The sequence below is a fragment of the Mesocricetus auratus genome, unplaced genomic scaffold, assembly GCF_017639785.1.
Source record: "Mesocricetus auratus isolate SY011 unplaced genomic scaffold, BCM_Maur_2.0 Super-Scaffold_100038, whole genome shotgun sequence".
Classification (NCBI taxonomy): Eukaryota; Metazoa; Chordata; class Mammalia; order Rodentia; family Cricetidae; genus Mesocricetus; species Mesocricetus auratus.
The window spans coordinates 7,103,528-7,121,534 of NW_024429216.1; the positions used below are offsets into that span (position 1 = coordinate 7,103,528).

The 18,007-nt window shown below is 54.6% G+C and overlaps 3 protein-coding genes across 4 annotated transcripts in view; 2 read left to right on the forward strand and 1 right to left on the reverse strand.

Moving 5' to 3' along the window:
• Samd4b (sterile alpha motif domain containing 4B) overlaps window positions 1–2,640 on the forward strand; it is a 36,920-nt gene extending 34,280 nt beyond the window's left edge. For both annotated transcript variants that reach the window (XM_040734312.1, XM_040734313.1), the window contains 2 exons: window positions 280–363; window positions 568–2,640. In XM_040734312.1, the coding sequence (XP_040590246.1) occupies window positions 280–363; window positions 568–596 (113 nt within the window). In that variant the 3' untranslated portion in view covers window positions 597–2,640. The remainder of the gene's footprint in view (window positions 1–279; window positions 364–567) is intronic.
• A 132-nt stretch (window positions 2,641–2,772) lies between these two features.
• Paf1 (PAF1 homolog, Paf1/RNA polymerase II complex component) lies at window positions 2,773–8,687 on the reverse strand. Its single transcript, XM_005086215.4, has 14 exons — window positions 8,373–8,687; window positions 7,993–8,022; window positions 6,671–6,763; window positions 6,279–6,400; window positions 6,127–6,193; window positions 5,952–6,053; window positions 5,764–5,869; window positions 5,621–5,689; window positions 5,439–5,542; window positions 5,011–5,127; window positions 4,799–4,927; window positions 3,602–3,707; window positions 3,398–3,488; window positions 2,773–3,323 (listed from the first exon to the last, which is right to left on the reverse strand). The coding sequence occupies exons 1-14, from the start codon at window positions 8,417–8,419 to the stop codon at window positions 2,905–2,907; spliced, it is 1,602 nt and encodes a 533-aa protein (XP_005086272.1). The 5' UTR covers window positions 8,420–8,687; the 3' UTR covers window positions 2,773–2,904.
• A 230-nt stretch (window positions 8,688–8,917) lies between these two features.
• Med29 (mediator complex subunit 29) lies at window positions 8,918–14,572 on the forward strand. The gene is made up of 4 exons (XM_005086218.4): window positions 8,918–9,181; window positions 9,965–10,023; window positions 10,201–10,285; window positions 13,326–14,572. Exons 1-4 carry the CDS (start codon window positions 8,966–8,968, stop codon window positions 13,566–13,568), a joined length of 603 nt encoding a protein of 200 aa, XP_005086275.1. The 5' UTR covers window positions 8,918–8,965; the 3' UTR covers window positions 13,569–14,572.
• Window positions 14,573–18,007: the final 3,435 nt, after the last annotated feature.

The window sequence follows — 18,007 nt, forward strand, 5'->3', positions numbered from 1 at the left end:
CCCAGACTGCCCAAGGCAACTTGGGATCCATGTCTATAATAGTCAAAGCCCGTGTGTGGCCTCCAGGACGCTCCCTCAGCTTCATATCACTTCCTCTGTGTGAAAAGTCTGACCTTTCCTGCATTGCCAAACCCCTACCTTGGCTGTCTCTGCCTTCTTTGTGATACTCCTAGGCCTGGGTTTGTCCAGGCCCATGCCAGCATTCTCTGTGTCCCATTCCTTCCCTCCTTCCATGCTGGTTGGTCCCTCACCACCATCATTCTCTTCTCTCCCACACAGACTGCCCGGTACCTGGGCCTGACCTGGAGATCAATCCCACCCTGGAGTCTCTGTGTCTGAGCATGACAGAACACGCCTTGGGTGGTGAGCATTTCCTCTTCCCCTGACCTAGCTCCCACCTACCCAGCATCTCCAGCTCTGAACCCAGCAACTTGGACATCCTGAGGGTCCCAAGGGGAGGCCAGACTCCAGGGAGGGCCTGCCTGGGATGACAGGCTGTATGAGTGCCTTTCCTCAGGCCTCCCACCAGCTCCTGATCTTCCTCCCTTCCTCCCTTTCTTACCACAGATGGGACAGACAAAACCTCCACCATCTGACGGGACCCACAGCCCAGCGCACCCATAGGCTCCCTGGGCGGCGGGCGGGGGCCATCCCCCAACAGGCTTCTTCTCGGCAGCGAGAGGGTGGGCTGGCGCAGCTATACATTCGATATTTTTCTACTCATCCTCTTAACTTTTGTTTAACATTGGCACACGCCTGGCTCACTCCCAGGCCCGTTGAGGGATCTTGGCTGAGGCCGGGGGTCAGAGAGGGCAGCCAGGGGCAAAGGGCAAGGACTGGCCAGATTGCCTACCCCTTCCCTCCCAAATCCCCCACCGTCCCCATCCCACCCCTGCCTCCTCTAGACTGCTGACACTTGTCCTTCCCCGAGAGAGCAGACTCCTTAGAGACAAACTGACCACCACCTTGTACAGCCTGCCCTTCAGACACATGAGTGGGGAGCAGTGTGGACAGCCTGCTCAGCAGTGTCACTGGAGAAGAGCCCCTCGGCCTGCTCCCACCCTTCATCATTCCTACCATTCCCCAGGACAGTCACCCCCTCCTCCCCCTTCTTGCCCTGTTTATCAGAGGTTCTCTACAATTAATTTCTTAGGCCTATTTAAGATACATATTTATATAGTTCTTAACGGTTTTTCTCTGATCATTCCCTCTCATTTTTAGAATCCCCAGGCCTCTCTCTGAGCCAGGACAGTGGCGGGGGGAGCCTGAACTTTATGAGAGGAGAGGGCAGAGCCCCCTCCTCCAGACTCCCTCGCCCTTCCCCACCCCAGCCCTGGCTCCCAGATACAGAGGTTGAAGGTGGGTAGCCCCGGGCCCGGAGTGAGGTCAGGAAGTCTGTTGCCTTAATGTCCCCTCCCCCCACCAATATAACCCTTCTCTGCTCCCCAGGTCTGTTGGCAAAAGACTTGTGGGTAGGAACCAGGGAAGGGGATTGTTGGGTTTTTGTTTTTCTTGTCTACCCCTTCTGTCAACCTTCCCCATCCCCCATTATGTCATGACCTCATGTAAGTGAACACTATATCATAACCCAGAGGTGCGGCCCAGCCTGAGTCACACAAACCCTCTGCCCCGTTACTGATGAGGGCTGGTGCTGGGGCCCAGGTAGAGAGAGGGAATTTGGGGGTTCAGGCTGTGGGGAAGCCAGGGTTCCCTATTCCAAACTCCTGTTCCCCTCTCAACCTACACCCTCATTGGGACATTCTCAAGCTTTTCACACGAAAAGGAAAAATGTTATTTTTAGATACATTTTATGAATAACTTTTGTTATGAATATGGCTGGTAACCATTGTGTATGTTATTAAAGATACAAAATGTTGGGAAAAAACAAAAAACCAAAAAAAAGAAAAAAAGAAAAAAAAGAAAACCACAGCCTTCCCTGCACTATCAGCCCATCCCCCAGACCTTGCCCCTGCCTCCTGGTCTGTGGCCCTCCCCAGCTCTGAGCCCAGGGAGGGAGAAGCAGCCAGGGGTGGAGTGGCAATGGGGACCTGCCTGTGGTCCTCACCACCTCTCCCAGTGCCGGGCTGGGCGGGTGTCAGGTGTATTTATGTACCTCTTGCACACTCATCAACCTATGCAAGTCCCCACCCCGGCCCTCCAGGTTTCTGTGCCTTTGCTCATCCCCTCTAACCCCAGGCTTCTCTGGCCCCTCCCACTAACTGGGAAGTGGGGTGACAGGCCACCTGTTTAAAACAAGCAGGTTTCCCTCTCACGGGACCCTCACCTCACGAGCTGGTCTAGTCTTGTCTTGTTCACTCCCCATCAGGGTGACTGACCCTGCTTGGCACTGGAAGGTGGTGAGGGATACCCTCCCCCAGAGGGAGGTGACAGCTTGTCCCCCCACCTGACAGCAGAGTGCAGGACGCAGGCGGCCCCACTCTGACAGGCAGGACCCTGACCCTCCTACTCCTCACCCTCCATGGTTTCACCCTACCCTACCCACTTCTGTCCCCAGCCCCACTGGCAGAATCAGCTTTGAGTAACTGTACATTTTCTCGCTGTTGGAGAAGACTTATTTGTTGGAGTTTCAATTGTTAATGGTCTGGGCTTATTTTGGAAAAAAAAAAAACAACAAAACCAGAAAGATTGTGATCTTTGTTGCAACGCGTTTCTTGGGAAGCCCATGGGGCCTTGGTTTTGTGCTTCAAGTGGAGGCCATGGAGCACCTGGGGTAGGGATGGGCTGAGAGGAGCAGAAGCTACGGGAGGAGAGTCAAGAGAAGGTGGCTTTATTAACAGCAAAGGTTTGAGGGTGGGGATCAACAAAAGGCTCACAAAACAGACAGCTAGAAAAGTGCTTCCCTGCCCTAACCGTGTCTGTGCTGGCCCCAGAAGGCCTGGAGGCTCAGTCACTGTCACTCTCGGCCTCACTGGAATCGGAAGCTGCGGCCTCACTGCCATCCTCCTGAGCCGAGTGCTCGCTGCCACTGGGGAAAGGGCTGGCGCTCCGGCTCCGGCTCTGGCTGCGGCTCCGCTGGCCACCCCCGTCACTGCCACTGTCAGAGTCATTGTCACTGCCCCTATGGGCCTGCCCTCTGTCCTCATCATCAGAGTCGGCATCATCTTCCGAATCAGCGTCGCTACCGAAAATCTCTTCCTTGTCGCGGGCAGCGCGAGCTTCGTCCTCACTGCTCTCGTCCTCACCGCTGCCACTCTTGTCACTTGCCTCGTCCCTGTCACCCTCCTCGCGGTCACTCTCGCTGCCAGAGCGTTCGTCCTCACTGCCTTCCTTTTCACTACTGCTGCCCTTCTCCTGCTCCTCATCTGCGAGGGAGCAAAGACGGGTGAGCTCCCCATTCCTGCCTTCCCAGAGCTCCCAGGATGGGACAGTCCTTTACCTGAGCCCCCAGCTTCTTTCTCTTCAGCCTCCATCTCCTCCTCCTCCTCCTCCTCCGGTTCGTGGTTTTCCAACTGGGCCTTTCGTGCCTCCTAGAACCGGTGAATTGGGAAGAAGATGGAGGGTGTGTTCTGTCAGACCTCTGACCCTGTCCTCACCCACCACTAGCCTCCTGGGGGTGTCCTAGGCCAGTAGAGCTTGTTACCTGGGCTTCTAGTTCCTTCTCATTCATGTCACGGTGTTTGACCACAAGCAGGGCATTGGTACCTGACTGAACCCCAGCCTTGGCCCGACGCTTACTGAGACGGACCCTGCAGTGGACAATTGGAGAAGGGGAAGATTCAGTTCAAAGCTGTCTCACTTGACATCTGGTTCCCTATCAATATTTGGCCTAGAACATACAAGAGTACGAGTATACATACAGTGTACATGAGAATTAGGGAGAGTTAATGGCTGCAGGTATTGTATGTACCATGTATGCAGTGCCCTCAGAAGCCAGAAGAGGGCATCAGAGTCTCCTGGCAACTAGTGTTAACAGGCGGTTGTTAGCTGCTATGTAAGAACTGCTAAGCAATTTCCCAAGGCCCCTTACCCAACTCTTAAAAACAAGGAAGTGGAAAATTTAAATAGGAAGGACGTAGCAACAGTAGACGGAAGCTGAACTGTAACAGTCACTTAGTGCTGTCACCCTGCCTGTTCTCACACCTTCAGCCCAACTACATGATCAGAACCTGTCATCTCTGTGCTCAACAGAGACTCAAACCACAGGCAACATGACAAGTTAGTGCTCCGCCCTCAGAGAAGAGTTTTGAAAGCTGTGTCAAGCATTTCACTTGAAACCTGCTGAAGCTGGGGGAGGTGACTCAGTTGGTGAGGTGCCGTGGTGGAGGGAGCATTCACCCTGACTTCCATATGCATGCACACAAAATAAAAGAGCAACAGGAAGACACCTGGTAGCAATCCTCTGGCCTCCACTCAACACAAATCACATACACAAAAGTTAGTGAAACTGTTGAGATGAGGGATGTATCTTAAAAGCAGGGCACTTGCCTAGCATGTGTGAGAAAAATGATCATATTTATATCCTGTGTTATGTAAACATTTTCTTTCTGGTTTTTGGTATTAGAACCAGAGTCAGGTCAAGCCCACATTCATAAGCTGACTTCTGCTGCTTATGAATGCAGCAAATGTGTGGCCTCAAAAACACAGGGTCAGAAAAATACTAGTGGTGCACACCTTTAGTCCCAACACTAAGGAGGCAGAGGCAGGTGGATCTCTGAGTTTGAGGCCCGCCTGGTCTACAGAGTGACTTCCAGGACAGTCGAGGCTACACAGAGAACCCCTGTCTTGAAAAACTAAAAAATTAAATACAAGGCCAAATTAGTAAAACCGTGCTGAGTACCTGGTCTCCAGCTCATTGTAGTAAACCCCATCGCCCTCTCGGAAGATGAAGAAATAGTTCTCCTCATAGCCCTTACTGGCTTTGTTTTTCACATTCCAATTGTATTCACGAGCAATCTTGTAGTCATACCTGAGGTGGAGGTACACGGTTAGCCCATTTGCTCCTGAAGAGTAAAGGGGACGTACTTCTCAACTCCCAAAACTTAACCTTACACATCATCTGGTGCGTAGTCCATCTCTTCCTCCTGGTCCCGTTTCCGTTTCTTTAGTGTTTCTTCCACAGGCAGGAAATAAGCCACGAACTGGTTCCCTTCCTCATCCATCATGCCCCTGGTTGTGGGGAGAAGAGAGTAAAGGTTAAAAGCAAAGAAGTAACAAAAGGGGGGGGGGAGCCTGGGAGGCAGAGGCAGGCCTGATCTGAGCGAGTTCCAGGACAGCCAGAACTGATACAGAGAAACCCAGTCTCGAAAGAGAGAGAGAGAACAAAACAACTGGGTGTGGTGATGCATGCCTGGAAAGTCAGCCTTCCAGAGGCTGAGGCAAGAGGAATGCCAGGAGCTGGGGGTCAGCCTGGGCAACAGGGTCATACCCTAGCTCAAGTACACCCAAATGAGGGAGAGACAAGAACCAGACCCACTGACCTGATCATGGCCTGAGACATCATCTCTAATGCAGCTGCCCCACTCGTGTCCTTAGGGGCTGGGTCTGAGTCAAAAATGACCTGAGCACACGGGTTAATCCACATCTAGGAATGGAAGACACTGAAGTTAGTCTGGATTACATAGGCACGGGAGTTTGCCCCTGCCTCCCACCCAAGCCTGACCTTGAAATCCGGGAAGACAGGCATGACCTCCACTGGTGTCACGCGGGGCTTGCTGTAATGCTGGGAGATCTGGCAGAACAAAAAGGGTGAGAAAGAAGAAGACCCCAGCCACACTTTGGCTTTTCTCCCATTCCCACAATTACCGATTTCTGGGCGTCTTCAAAAGTCTTCTCAATAGCTGTGATCTGGCTGTCTCTGTCTTTGTATATCTCCTCCTCTGTGAACTGCTGTTTCACAGAGACCCCAATCCTAGGAGCCAAGAGAAAGTCATTAGGGGCCTCTGGGCTTGTCGGAAGTTTGGCCCCCTTCCCTCCACCTGTGTGTGACTTACTTGACCTCTGGCTTCTCGTTGGAGATGCCGTATCTGTTGAACTCCGTGGAGATATACTCTGTCTTCCGCATCCATGGCACCACCTTCGCGTGCTGCTGGGATCTGCAGTAGGAGACCAGGCACCTCAAGGTCCCGTGCTTGGCAGAGCCCACCCAGTTACCCAGCACCACCTCACCTCTTAGAGCTGGTGGGAGCCTGAATTTCCTCTTCCAAAAGCTTCTCATCAGCTGGATCCAGGAGAACTAAGGATTGAGGGCGGGACTGTGAGGGATGCCCAGGCCTGGTCTTTGCTGGCCTCCAGCAGACCCTCCCTGTCTCCCCACACACCATTGGGATCGATGCGGTAGGTGTCGGGGTTGATAAGATCAATGGTGACCCCCAGGTCTGGCTCAGTCAAAAGGTCATGTTTGTGCTGTTTCTCCAAGGAAGTTGCTTTGTACTGAACAAACCTGGGTAGGAAGACATGCCTGTTATAATTTCCTGATCCTCCCTCACTCCCCACATCCTCCCTTCCTAGAAGCTAAGTCTCCATGGAGAAGAACTGAGTAAGCAATGTTCAAGCACTGGCTTCTCAGAAGGGTACCACAAGCTGCCTTCTCTGTTAGTATTTCTCGAGCTCGTGTGTGCGGGCACAGGAATGGAGATGCAGTGAAATGAGCGGTCCTTACCTTCAGGGAACTACTTTTCAGCAGTTGCTCCATCCTTGAGCTCAGTCTTACCTGTTCTGGTCAAAGGGGTAGGTGATGAACTTAGGGTCAAATGGGATGTCAGGAAGGCTATTGCAGTACTTGACTCGGCAGACTACTCCAGACCTAGGGAGTGGTGGCTCAGAATCAGGCCGCACAGGCCTCAGAAAGGACTTGGCAGTGAGGAGGGAGTGTTTATCCTGTATCAGACCCAAGTTTGCTTCCTAGAACACACATCAGACTACTGACAGCCACCTGTAACTGCAGATCTGGGGGTCCGACACCTGTGGCCTGTGTCGACAGAGATATCACAAACACACACATACACCTAATGAGGAAATAACAGGAACAGCTGGAGTCGGTGGCACAGTCCTTTACCTCCTGCACTTGGGAGGTAGATCACTGGGAGCTTAGCTAGTGATGCTTGACATAGTGAATTCCAGGCCAGCAGAACTATCTCACAAAAATGCTAGGCAGTGGTGGCACTTGCCTTTAACTCCAGCACTCGGGAGGCAGAGGCAGGTGGATCTGAGTTTGGGACCAGCCTGGTCTACAGTGTGAATTCCAGGACAGCCAGGACAGTCACAAAACTCTGCCTTGTAAAATAATAGGAATAATATTTATTTATTTATTTTTGGTTTTTCGAGACAGGGTTTCTCTGTATTGTCTTGGAGGCTGTCCTGGAACTCGCTCGGTAGACCAGGCTGGCCTCGAACTCACAGAGATCCACCTGCCTCTGCCTCCCGAGTGCTGGGATTAAAAGCGTGCGCCACCAACACCCGGTGAGACTGTTGTTTTAAAAATTATTACTCCTAGCCGGGTGTTGGTGGCGCACGCCTTTAATCCCAGCACTTGGGAGGCAGAGGCAGGTGGATCTCTGTGAGTTCGAGGCCAGCCTGGTCTACAGAGTGAGTTCCAGGACAGCCTCCAAAGTCACAGAGAAACCCTGCCTCGAAAAAACAAAAAAAACAACCCCAGCAGTCTCAGGCTGGCAAGATGCATCGGTAAGCAAAGGCATCTGTTGTCACGCCTAGAACCTGAGTTTAACCTCTCAGACCTATACCTGTAGTGTGGAAGGAAAGAAGTTACTAAAAGTCTTGACTGCCACACAGTTAAGGGCTGCGCACACTATTTTTTTTTTTTTTTAACTAGGCCTCTGCTGCTGGGCATTGCCACAGGCCTGAGATCCCAGCAGCCAGGAGGCTGAGGCACCAAGATAACGAGTTCGAGGTCATTCTGGGTCACTTGATGAGACGCTCAAAAGCACGCACACACACACACGCAGGCCCCTACCGCCCTGCCAATGCTGCCAGCGTCTGTGTCCCACCCCTCTCGGAAAACGTAGCGGGGCTCACCTCTCAGGCAGGGTCCGGTGGGAATTGGGCCTGGGAGGGGTTGAGAAAGAGACCGGTGTCAGGAGTTTGACAGGTGTGCGGAAAGAGGCTTCCCCGCATTTCTGAAGGAGTGGCGCTTTAGTGAATGCAGCCAGACCCCCGGCCCCCCGAGCACGAGCCCCGCACGCTCCCCGAAGGGGACTGAGCGCCAGGTCCCTTCCTGAGGATCCCCGACGTGGCTGGGGCCCGGGGAGTGACCCGGAGGCCTGGAGGGGCCACCCCTCCGTCGGGGTTAAGCGCTGCACCAACCAGCGACACCGCGGGCCGACCCGAGCGAAGCGGCGACGCTGCGAGCGGCACCCACGCCTCGGCCAGGGCTGGCGGCGCACAACACAGCCTACCTGTGGCCATCTTCCCGCTGGGCCTGGGTCTGGATGGTGGGCGCCATCGCGACCAGGCGACGGCGGCGCGGATCGCGTCCTCGCTGGCCGCGGGCCGACGCCGAGGGGCGTGCCGACTTCGAGAGACGCCGGAGCTGAGGACAGGCCCCGGTGGGCGCCGGGGCTCCCGGGGAGAGGCTGGGCGGGGTGGCGGGAAGAGCTCGGACGAGACTCCAGCAAAAGCGCGGGCAGCGCGGACGCAGGCTCGCAGCGGCCGCTCCAACAGCCACCGAGGCGCCGACGACCCGGACAGGTAGCCTCGGGCCGCAAGGCCTTCGGGGAAAGAGAGTGCGCTCAGCCTCTCACGGCGATTGGCAGGCTGAGGAGGATAGGCGTGGCCACGGGAGAACAGCTCTTCCGATTGGTGGACAATTTTCCCAGTCACCGCCTTCGGCTTTAAGACGGCGGAGGCGAACCCACATCCCCTCCTCTCATTGGCTAAGCTGCCTGGGGGCGGGGCTACCCAGCAACCAAGGCCCCGCGCACCGAAGAGGCAGAAGAGAGACAGGAGCGGACGCGCTCGTGACGCACATCCGGCGTCCCACCTGAGGAAAATGGCTGCGCCCCAGCCGCAGGCTTCGGCGGTTTCCTCGGCCGCGGCGGGCGTGTCGGGTCCGGGGTCTGCCGGTGGCCCGGGTCCCCAGCCGCAGCCGCAGCCGGCGCAGCTGGTGGGAGCGGCGCAGAGTGGCCTCCTGCAGCAGCAGCAGCAGGACTTCGACCCTGTGCAGCGCTACAAGATGCTCATCCCGCAGCTGAAGGAGAGCCTCCAGGTGACGGGCGGACGGCTCGCGGCGGGGAGCGAGCGGGTTTGCCGGGCTGGCTTCGAGGACGTGCGCCGAGGTGCTGGGGGAGAGACGGCAGGCAGGGAGAGAGGCGAAACGTGGGGTGTGCGTGTGTCCGTGCGTGCGTGTCTGACCAAAGCGAGGCTCTGTTCGGCGGTGATGGCCTTTGATGCCAGCCCTCGGGAGGCAGAGGCAGGCGGATCTCTGTGAGTTCGAGGCCAGCCTGGTCTACAGAGCGAGTGCCAGGACAGGCTCCAAAGCCACAGAGAAACCCTGTCTGGAAACACCAAGGGAGGTGTGGAGTGGGAGTAGTGAGTGAGTTTATGGGGAGAAACGGCTCTGGTCGGTAACCCCGTGCAGAAGACCGGCCTTCGCGTCGTTTCTGGCTGTGCTGTCTGGGGCAAGGGTATGCCTAGGAAATTACTGGGCAGAATTCCAAATGAGATCAAGCCTCTAAGAAAATACCGGTGGAGCCGGGCGGTGGTGACGCACGCCTTTAATCCCAGCACCCGGGAGGCAGAGGCAGGTGGATCTCTGTGAGTTCGAGGCCAGCCTGGTCTACAGAGCGAGTTCCAGGACAGCCTCCAAAACAATACAGAGAAACCCCGTCTTGGAAAACGAAAGAAAAGAAAAGAAAATACCGGTAGAGATTTCTGTGGGTTTGGAGGGGCTAGCTGAAAAGCAGGCCTGTGGATCTCAAGAGTGTAGAACCTCCTTGTAGGACTTGATCTCCTGCGTCTTACTGTTCTCTCGTTATTCTTTTAAAACTAGACTTTGATGAAGGTTGCAGCCCAGAACCTGATTCAGAACACTAACATTGACAACGGACAGTGAGTAAAGCCCCTCTCTCCCTCACCTTAGAAACCTCTCTCCCCCTGCCCTGCCCCCTCCTTTCAAACCCTGCCTGGAACCCCTGGGCCTGGGCTTCATTAGTCATATACTGATGCTGGTGTCCCCAGGATTAGAAATCACTCCCCAAACAGCCTTTTTTTTCTCCTTGGCTGTAGAAAGAGCAGTGATGGACCCATACAGCGATTTGACAAGTGTCTGGAGGAGTTTTATGCTCTCTGTGATCAGCTGGAACTCTGCTTGGTAAGGAATTCTTTAGATACTCTGTGACCAAACTCTGCTCGATTCCCCCACAAGAAAATCTTTTGGTTGGTTGGTTGATTTTTGAAGACAGGGTTTCTCTGTGTATCAGCCCTGGCTATCTAACCTGGGACTGGATCTGTAGACCAGGCTGGCCTCAAACTCACAGAGATCAGCCTGCCTCTGCCTCCCAGGTGCTGGGACTAAAGGCGTGCGCCACCACCCAGCTAAGAGCATTGTTTTTAAGCTGTTTTGAGATGGTACCACTCAGTAGTACAGGCTCTCCTAACACTAGTCCGTAGATCAGGCAGGCCTTGAACTTGCAGTGACTCTTCTCAGGAGGCTGCTGTCAAACACGGAATCCCGCCTGGCAGTCCAGCGGGAAGGGCAGCAAGGACCTGACCTGACAGGGGGACTGGGGACCTATGATGTGAGCATGAGCTTCAGGCTATAACTTTGGCTGATTGGTTTAGGGCAAAACCCTGGAGACTTGAATGGGCAGGCAGTGAAGCAGGCCAGGCTCAGGGGGAAATGGGGAGCAGCACTGAGGCAGAAGTGGGGGTGGAAAGTGTTTGCTGTGCAAGCAGTAAGGACCTAAGTGCGATTCCTACCAGCCACACAGAAAACTGGCCATGGCCGTACATGCCTGTAATCCAATGCTGGGGAGGTGGGGACAATCTTAATCTTGGAGGCTCAGTGGCTAGCCAGCCCAGCCTAATTAGCGAGCTCCAGGGCCCAGTAGAAGATCCCATGGGGGGGGGTTGATCCTGAGGAACAACGTAGGAGGTTGACCTTTGACCATGCAGTCTCAACCACACACAAATTCCCCTAAGGGACCAAGCCTTCTAGTATAGACCTATTTCCACAGCTGCTTACAGGGGCTGAAGCAGGAGGGTCAAAATTCAAGACCTGTCTGGGTGAGTAGGTGAGATCTTGCTCCTCCAGATAAACCCGGGTTCTATTCCAAGCACCCACATGGCAGCTCACATGGTCTGTAACTCCAGTTCCCGGGGATCCGACATCTTCATTACCCGTGCACATAAAATAAAGTTTTGTTTGTTTGTTTGTTGTTGTTCTAAGTAAAACAGAAGAGTTGGGCATGGTGACTCATGTCTGTAATCTTAAGAATTGAGAGACTGGCTAGGCGTTGTTGGCCCATGCCTTTAATCCTAGCACTCAGGAGGCAGAGCTCTGTGAGTTCAAGACCAGCCTGGTCTACAAAGTGAGTTCCAAGACAGGCTCCAAAGCTTACACAGAGAAACCCTCTTGAAAAGAAAAAAAAAAAACAAACAATGGAGAGGCTGATACAGGAGGACTACCATGAGTTCCAGGCTAGCCTGGTCTACAGCAAAGCCTGATTCAAAAAAAGAAAAGTAAGACTGGTGATATAGCTGTGTGTTAGCATTTGCCTAACACAAGTAAAGCTGTAGATTGATTCCCTAGTACCACACTGACCAGTCATTCTTAGGAATGTCAGTAGACTTGACAAGTGTGTGGGTTGGGCCTCAGTAGACTCTGGGTGTAACCCAAGCGCACTGGAAAGTGATGGAGGGTTTTAAGTAAGGAATAGCTGTGATCCATTTTCTTTTTAGGAAATGAAGGGCATGTTAAAAACTTGCTGAACCAGGCGGTGGTGGCGCACGCCTTTAATCCTAGCACCCGGGAGGCAGAGGCAGGCGGATCTCTGAGTTCAAGACCAGCCTGGTCTACAGAGAGAGTGCCAGGACAGCCAGGGCTACACAGAGAAGCTTTATCTTCAAACACACACACACACACACAAAAATAAAAACAAACAAACAAACAAAACAGCTGAGACTGGAGTGGAGCCCGAGGAGGCGGTCACGGTGGAGCCCGAGGGAGGAGCGGGGCAGATAGAAGCTTGGAGGCTTTGCCAGGCCGGCAGACTAATCACTGTTGAAGGGCTTTCCAGGGGGAGGGCCAGGGCTGTGGTTGGAATTAAGAAGGGTGTTAGATGATATCTGGAGCTCTTTACCCCTTAAAGAGGGTACAAGAACTAAAGCCAGGTTCATAGTACAGCTTGGTGGTAGGAGTTCATTAGCCACATGGCGGGTGGGTACCATGAGCCAGGTACACCCCTGCAAAATCCAACCCTCCCACCCAGCCAGCAGCTGTGTGTTTGTGTGTGTGTGTGTGTGTGTGTGTGTGTGTGTGTGTGTGTGTGTGTGTGTGTGTGTGTGTGTGTGAGAGAGGGGAGGGTTGTCCCTATGCCTGGTTCTTACCAGGGTTTCTGCTGGCCTCAGCAAGCACTGTCTAGTTTGGGAAGGACACTGCATCTGGCACATATAACAGTTAGAGGGAGTTTTGTTGTGAGATGTTACATTAGCTAGATTAGGAGGGCTGCTGTCAAGGGAGTCAGCTCTATCAAGGACGCGCGAGGAGGAGCAGTTTGGGGAGAGGCTGGAAGCAGAGGTGTAGCAGAGGACCTGAGCAGGGGCGGGTGGCAGCCTTGGAAGGGAACCAGGATAGAGTACCACCCCTAGGAGACGGGAGAGGACAGCCACCAGGCAGGGGCCATCAGGGAGTCAGTACTTAAAACAGTGGCACCTTTACCTGTTCACATGCCTGTTACCCATTCTCAGCAGATGAGAGGTGGCCATTCAGCCTACTAAGGAACTGAGCACGGTGTTGCACTGATGATTTTTTGAAAGTCTTACATTTTATTGTGGGCAAGGCATGCTTGTTTTCTTCCCTTCTGCTATGTGAGTCCTGGGGAAGTAGAGCAGAGTCCTTCTGACTTGGCAGCAAGTGGCTTTCCTACAGAGCCATCTGTCTCACCAGCCGGGTTGTGAATACTCTAATCCTAGCTCTCAGGAGGATAAAGTAGGGTAGCAAGTCTGTGACTTAGTGACTGAGGCGCAGTGAGAAGGAGACACATGTCCTGGATGGTCCAGCAAGAGGCTGGCAGGACCGGACACTGACCGCTGAGCCCCGAGCCCACCATCGGCCTGGCCCAGGTTGAGTGGTCGGTGTGGTTGCAGCTCCCCACAAATGATGCTGTTGCTGTTCTCTTACCTTCCCACAGCGCCTGGCCCACGAATGCCTTTCACAGAGCTGTGACAGCGCCAAGCACTCTCCGACGCTGGTACCCACGGCCACCAAGCCAGATGCGGTACAGCCAGACAGCTTGCCCTATCCTCAGTACCTGGCTGTCATCAAAGCCCAGATCACCTGTGCCAAGGACATTCACACTGCCCTGCTGGACTGTGCCAACAAGGTCACGGGCAAGACCACTGCAGCCTCCACTGGCCCTGGGGGCAGCCTCTGAGGTCTTGGTAGGGGCTGGGACAGAGAGAATGAAGTGTGGCCTAAGGCAAAACAGGTGGCCCCTGTTTCTGATTTGTCATGCCAGAGCAATGTTGCTATAACCAGCAGGGGGCAGCAGAGATCTGCAGGCAGCACAGCTCTGCACTCCCCTCTGCTCCCTGTGCTAGGATGGACCTCCCAGCTGGGCCTCTGACGACCTCTGTTCCAAGGACTCTTCCTCCTCCCTTACCTCCGTGTCCCACCTGGCCTTGGGTTTGGCCCTGATGGTCCTTTAGACCTTCCTCAGTCCTTCCCAGTATATGCATTCTTTTTTTTAACCCACCTTCCCCCACTCCTGCCTCTCTACCATAAGGGGAACTAAAATGATGGTTACCTGGGGCTCCAGGAAAAGGAGAAGTGCAGAAATGTAAAGTCTGACCTCAGCACACACAACCTGGGAGCAGCTTGGGTCCCAACTGGTCCCTGCGTCAGCAGAGCTCTAGCGGACAGCATTGTGCAATGTGTGGCGAGGCCTGCTCAGAGGGACTCCTAGGTCTGTATTTTTAGCCCCAAAGCAGAAGTGAAAAGGCCCCAGCAGGAATGAATCATGGGTTCTGGGGAAGAACCCAGCTCCTCCGGGAAACAGGTCCTGGAGAGGGGGCTTCAGGGAAGGAGGGAGAACCCCACAGGCACCCCACTTCCCAAGGACTTTGGGGAGCTACCAACCCAGGCCCAGCAGTCTGTGAAAGGCTGGAGTGACAGAATGCTTGGGGAACTGCCCCCACCGAATACCTTCTGTGCCCCGAGTCCCATGTCACCAACCAGTCACCTCATGAACTGGACCCTGTGCCTGCAAAAACCCAGAGACCCCACCCTGGGAACTCTGTAAAGCCATCAAGTGAGCAGACCCTGCCGAGGCATTCCTCTTCTGCCTGCCTTCAGTGCCAGGAAACCTGAGCTCTACCCGTTTGTCATCCCCCTCCCTCCAATTCCCCTGGCCACTGGGATAAAAGTCACTGATCTTGAGCCTGATTTCTTTTTATTTGGGGTTGTAGAGACGGTCTCACTCCATAGCCTAGACCAGCCTCACAATATAGTCCAGGCTGGCATCCAACTCAGCTGCCCACTGCCTCGACCTGCAAGCGTTGTGACTAGATCCTCTGTGTGTGTGGACATGGAAGGGGCACCCATGTGTGGAGACGGCCTTTGGGGGGGGCAGTTCTCTCCTCTCTTAGCTCAAGGCAGGGAGGGTCCCTCGTCATCCTGTTTCTCCTGTACCACACTCCAGGCTAGCTGGCCTAGGCACTCCCAGGTGATTGTCTTGTCTTCCCCTCCCTCTTCCTCATACAGTTACAGATTCGATCCTGACCACCATGTTCTCATTGTGTAGCCCAAGCTCGCCTTGAACTTGGGAGCCTGCTTCAGGCCCACAACTCCCAGGATGACAGGGCTGTGCCCCTTGCTTTAACTACACTTCCAAAATGCCTCAGACACCTGGCTACATAGTAAACCCTCATCTCAGCCAAAAGAGATAAGCCAGCCTCAGCAACACCTAGACGTCCATATGACTGATAACTGAAACCACTTCCCAGAGTCACACGTCAGACTCATCAGACAGCCAGCACACGTCCTCGACCATTCTTTGTTTCTAGAAATGGCTCAGGGATGTAGTGATCTTGCATACGACTGAAAACACTAACCCTGTCCGAGACAGCACATCAGTTCCCGACCAGGGCTCACACCATGTATTGGCTAGGATGTGACAGGCTGTGCTACAAGAAGACAGGTACAGGTGGCCCTCCAGACAACATGAGCAAGAGTTTCTACACTCCTAGAGATGGCCCTACAGACATGATATGGCTGCTGTAGGGCCCTGTGCAACGTGAGCACGGGTTTCTACACTCCTAGAGATTAACAAGATGCAACACAGTACATAAGACTGTGATTCCAGCGTGCAGGTGAACCAGTACAAGACAGGGCTGCATAGTGAGATCCTGTCGCCAGAGAGAAAAGAGGTGAGTGTCTGAACCATTGAGGTAGCTCAGTGGGTAACCACACTTGCTAGCAAGCAAGGCGACCTAAGTCCAACCCCTGGGACTTGTGTGTTGGAAGGAGGGAACTGACACAAGTTTCTTCTGACCTTCACATACTTGTTTAAAAAAGAAGGGGTTAGTGGCCTCATTCGTACCAGCATTTGAGAGCCTGAGGCGGGAGGATGGGTTGAGACCAGCCTGGGCAGAATCACAAGCCCATCTGTTAAACCTTCCTAGGCAGGTAAGAGCAGACTTAAAGACAGGAAATTGGGATCTAGGAATACCTCCTGCAAAAGAGTGGGGAACTGCAGAGCCCTGGGCAACCTCGGGCAATGGTGGCGCTCTTGAGAGTGAAGAGGTTTGGGCTAGGTTCAGAGAGCACGGGGCTGGACCTGGGTGGCACACACTCGCCTTTAATCCCAGCACTCGGGAGGCAGAGGCAGGCGGATCTCTGAGTTAGAGGCCAGCCTGGTCTACAGAGCGAGTTCAGGACAACCTCCAAAGCCACAGAGAAACCCTGTCTCGAAACAACAAAAAAACAAAAACCAGATAGCACAGGGGAGGAAGCCTGGACGGGTCATGAGGGCCTTTTCCCAGCCCTATGGGCACAGGGAAGTTGTACAGGTCTGTGCAAAAGCCCACACCAGGGAGGGGTGTGTATAAGATGAAAAACCACAGAGCCAGCCACAGTGGTTCATGCTTGTAATCTCAGCACTGGAGAGGCAGAAGTAGGAGGCTTGCTGCAGGTTTGAGGCCAGAATGCTCCTCATGTCTACAGGCTGACCATGGGCACATGCTCCACCCCCAGCAGGGATCAGCACACTGGCCATCCGCCCACACACATGGACCCTGCTCCATGAGCAAGGACTAAAGCAACCATCTACCCACGTGACTACCGAACCCTGCAACCACCACTTAACCCGCTATCTCCGCACCCCATCAAGACTTTGCCCATCACAGGCTGACTCAGCTCTGTGGCAGCGCTGCCTCATTCGCTGGGGACAGATAAGATTGGCTCAGACACTCAGCATCTAGGTGCGGGTGTGCGCGCATCTGTTCTGCCCACGGAGGCAGGCACAGGAGCGCAACTCAACGCACCCCATCATGTGCTGCTGCTACGTCAGGCGCCAAAGTTCGCTGGTTTCACTGCCTCGTGACTGGTCCACAGGAACTATGTCCAGACTCAGGTCTACTACATCGTCAGGGACAGGCAACCTCCAAGACGGCCACAAACAAGGACGCAGACCCACAAATACTGTTCATACATAGCATAACAGTGCCGAGCCACAGAAAGCCCACACTCTACCTCAAGGTTCTACGTGCATAATCCCATCATCACCCAGGCACCTGCGAGGAACGACACCCGTTAAGCCACCCCAGATGCCACAGCAGTTCAGTTACACACAGATGGGTGGGGGTGGGGTGAAAGTGACGGTTCCCGTGAAGCCCCTCAAAGACAGCTGCAGCAGTTACAGTTGACAATCCTCCAGGGGGCCACTTGCAGCACACATGGCCCGGACAGGCGGCTTCACATTGACTTACAGGGTCCTGCTCAATGGGTACCCTTAAGCACGGGTGGGTCACAGGCTTACCACCACCCCCGCCCCGGTCCCAAGTCCCCAACTGCACACCTTGGTATTTAAAGACTCCCCACCACACACATGCAGCAAGCCTCCCTTCCACTGGAGGTTGGCATGCTGGCTGTTGCCCCTGCAACACCCCGCCTGGACCACACTGGCAGGCAATCGCGACAGGCACACACGTGCCGCGAGCGAGTACACTGGCCCTAGCCCGCCCACCCGCTCACCGGCTCTCACACCCCCGTGTTTCCCGTCCCCGCTTGTTTTTCTGGAAACTCTGCTCTGCGTTCTCTGCCCCCCCCCGCCCGGGCCGGAAGTGCTTGCTATATTTTTAGCCTCTCTGGTTTCCGCCCCTTTCGCTCCCCCAGCCCCCACCCAAGGCGCACAGGACGTGGCCGAGTGCGCCCGAGGACCTTGGCCACCCCCTTCCCCGCCGTCATTCCAGAGGGGATTCCCGGGCTCTGCCGGGGCCGCGGATTTTCCCAGCTGGCTACGTAGGGAGCAGGGAGGAGTCCGGCCATGAACTTCCTGCTGGGATAGGGGCACCCAAGCGGGGGCTGGACGGGACCCTCCGACTCCTAGGCCCAGAGAATAGGGGTTGAGGCCTGGATCTCTGAGTGGGAGGGCGAAGTGGGACCTGGACCCCCGACCAGGGGTTGGGGGCCAGGGCTCCTGTGTGTGTGTGTGTGTGTGTGTGTGTGTGTGTGTGTGTGTGTGTGTGTGTGTGTAGGGGGTGCCAGGAAGTAACTGAGCCCCTGATCGGGCTTAAAGTCCTGATTTTCAGAGATCGTCATACTAACACGCTGCCACCCCCCCTGACCCCGCCCCAGCACCCTTTGGAGAGGATC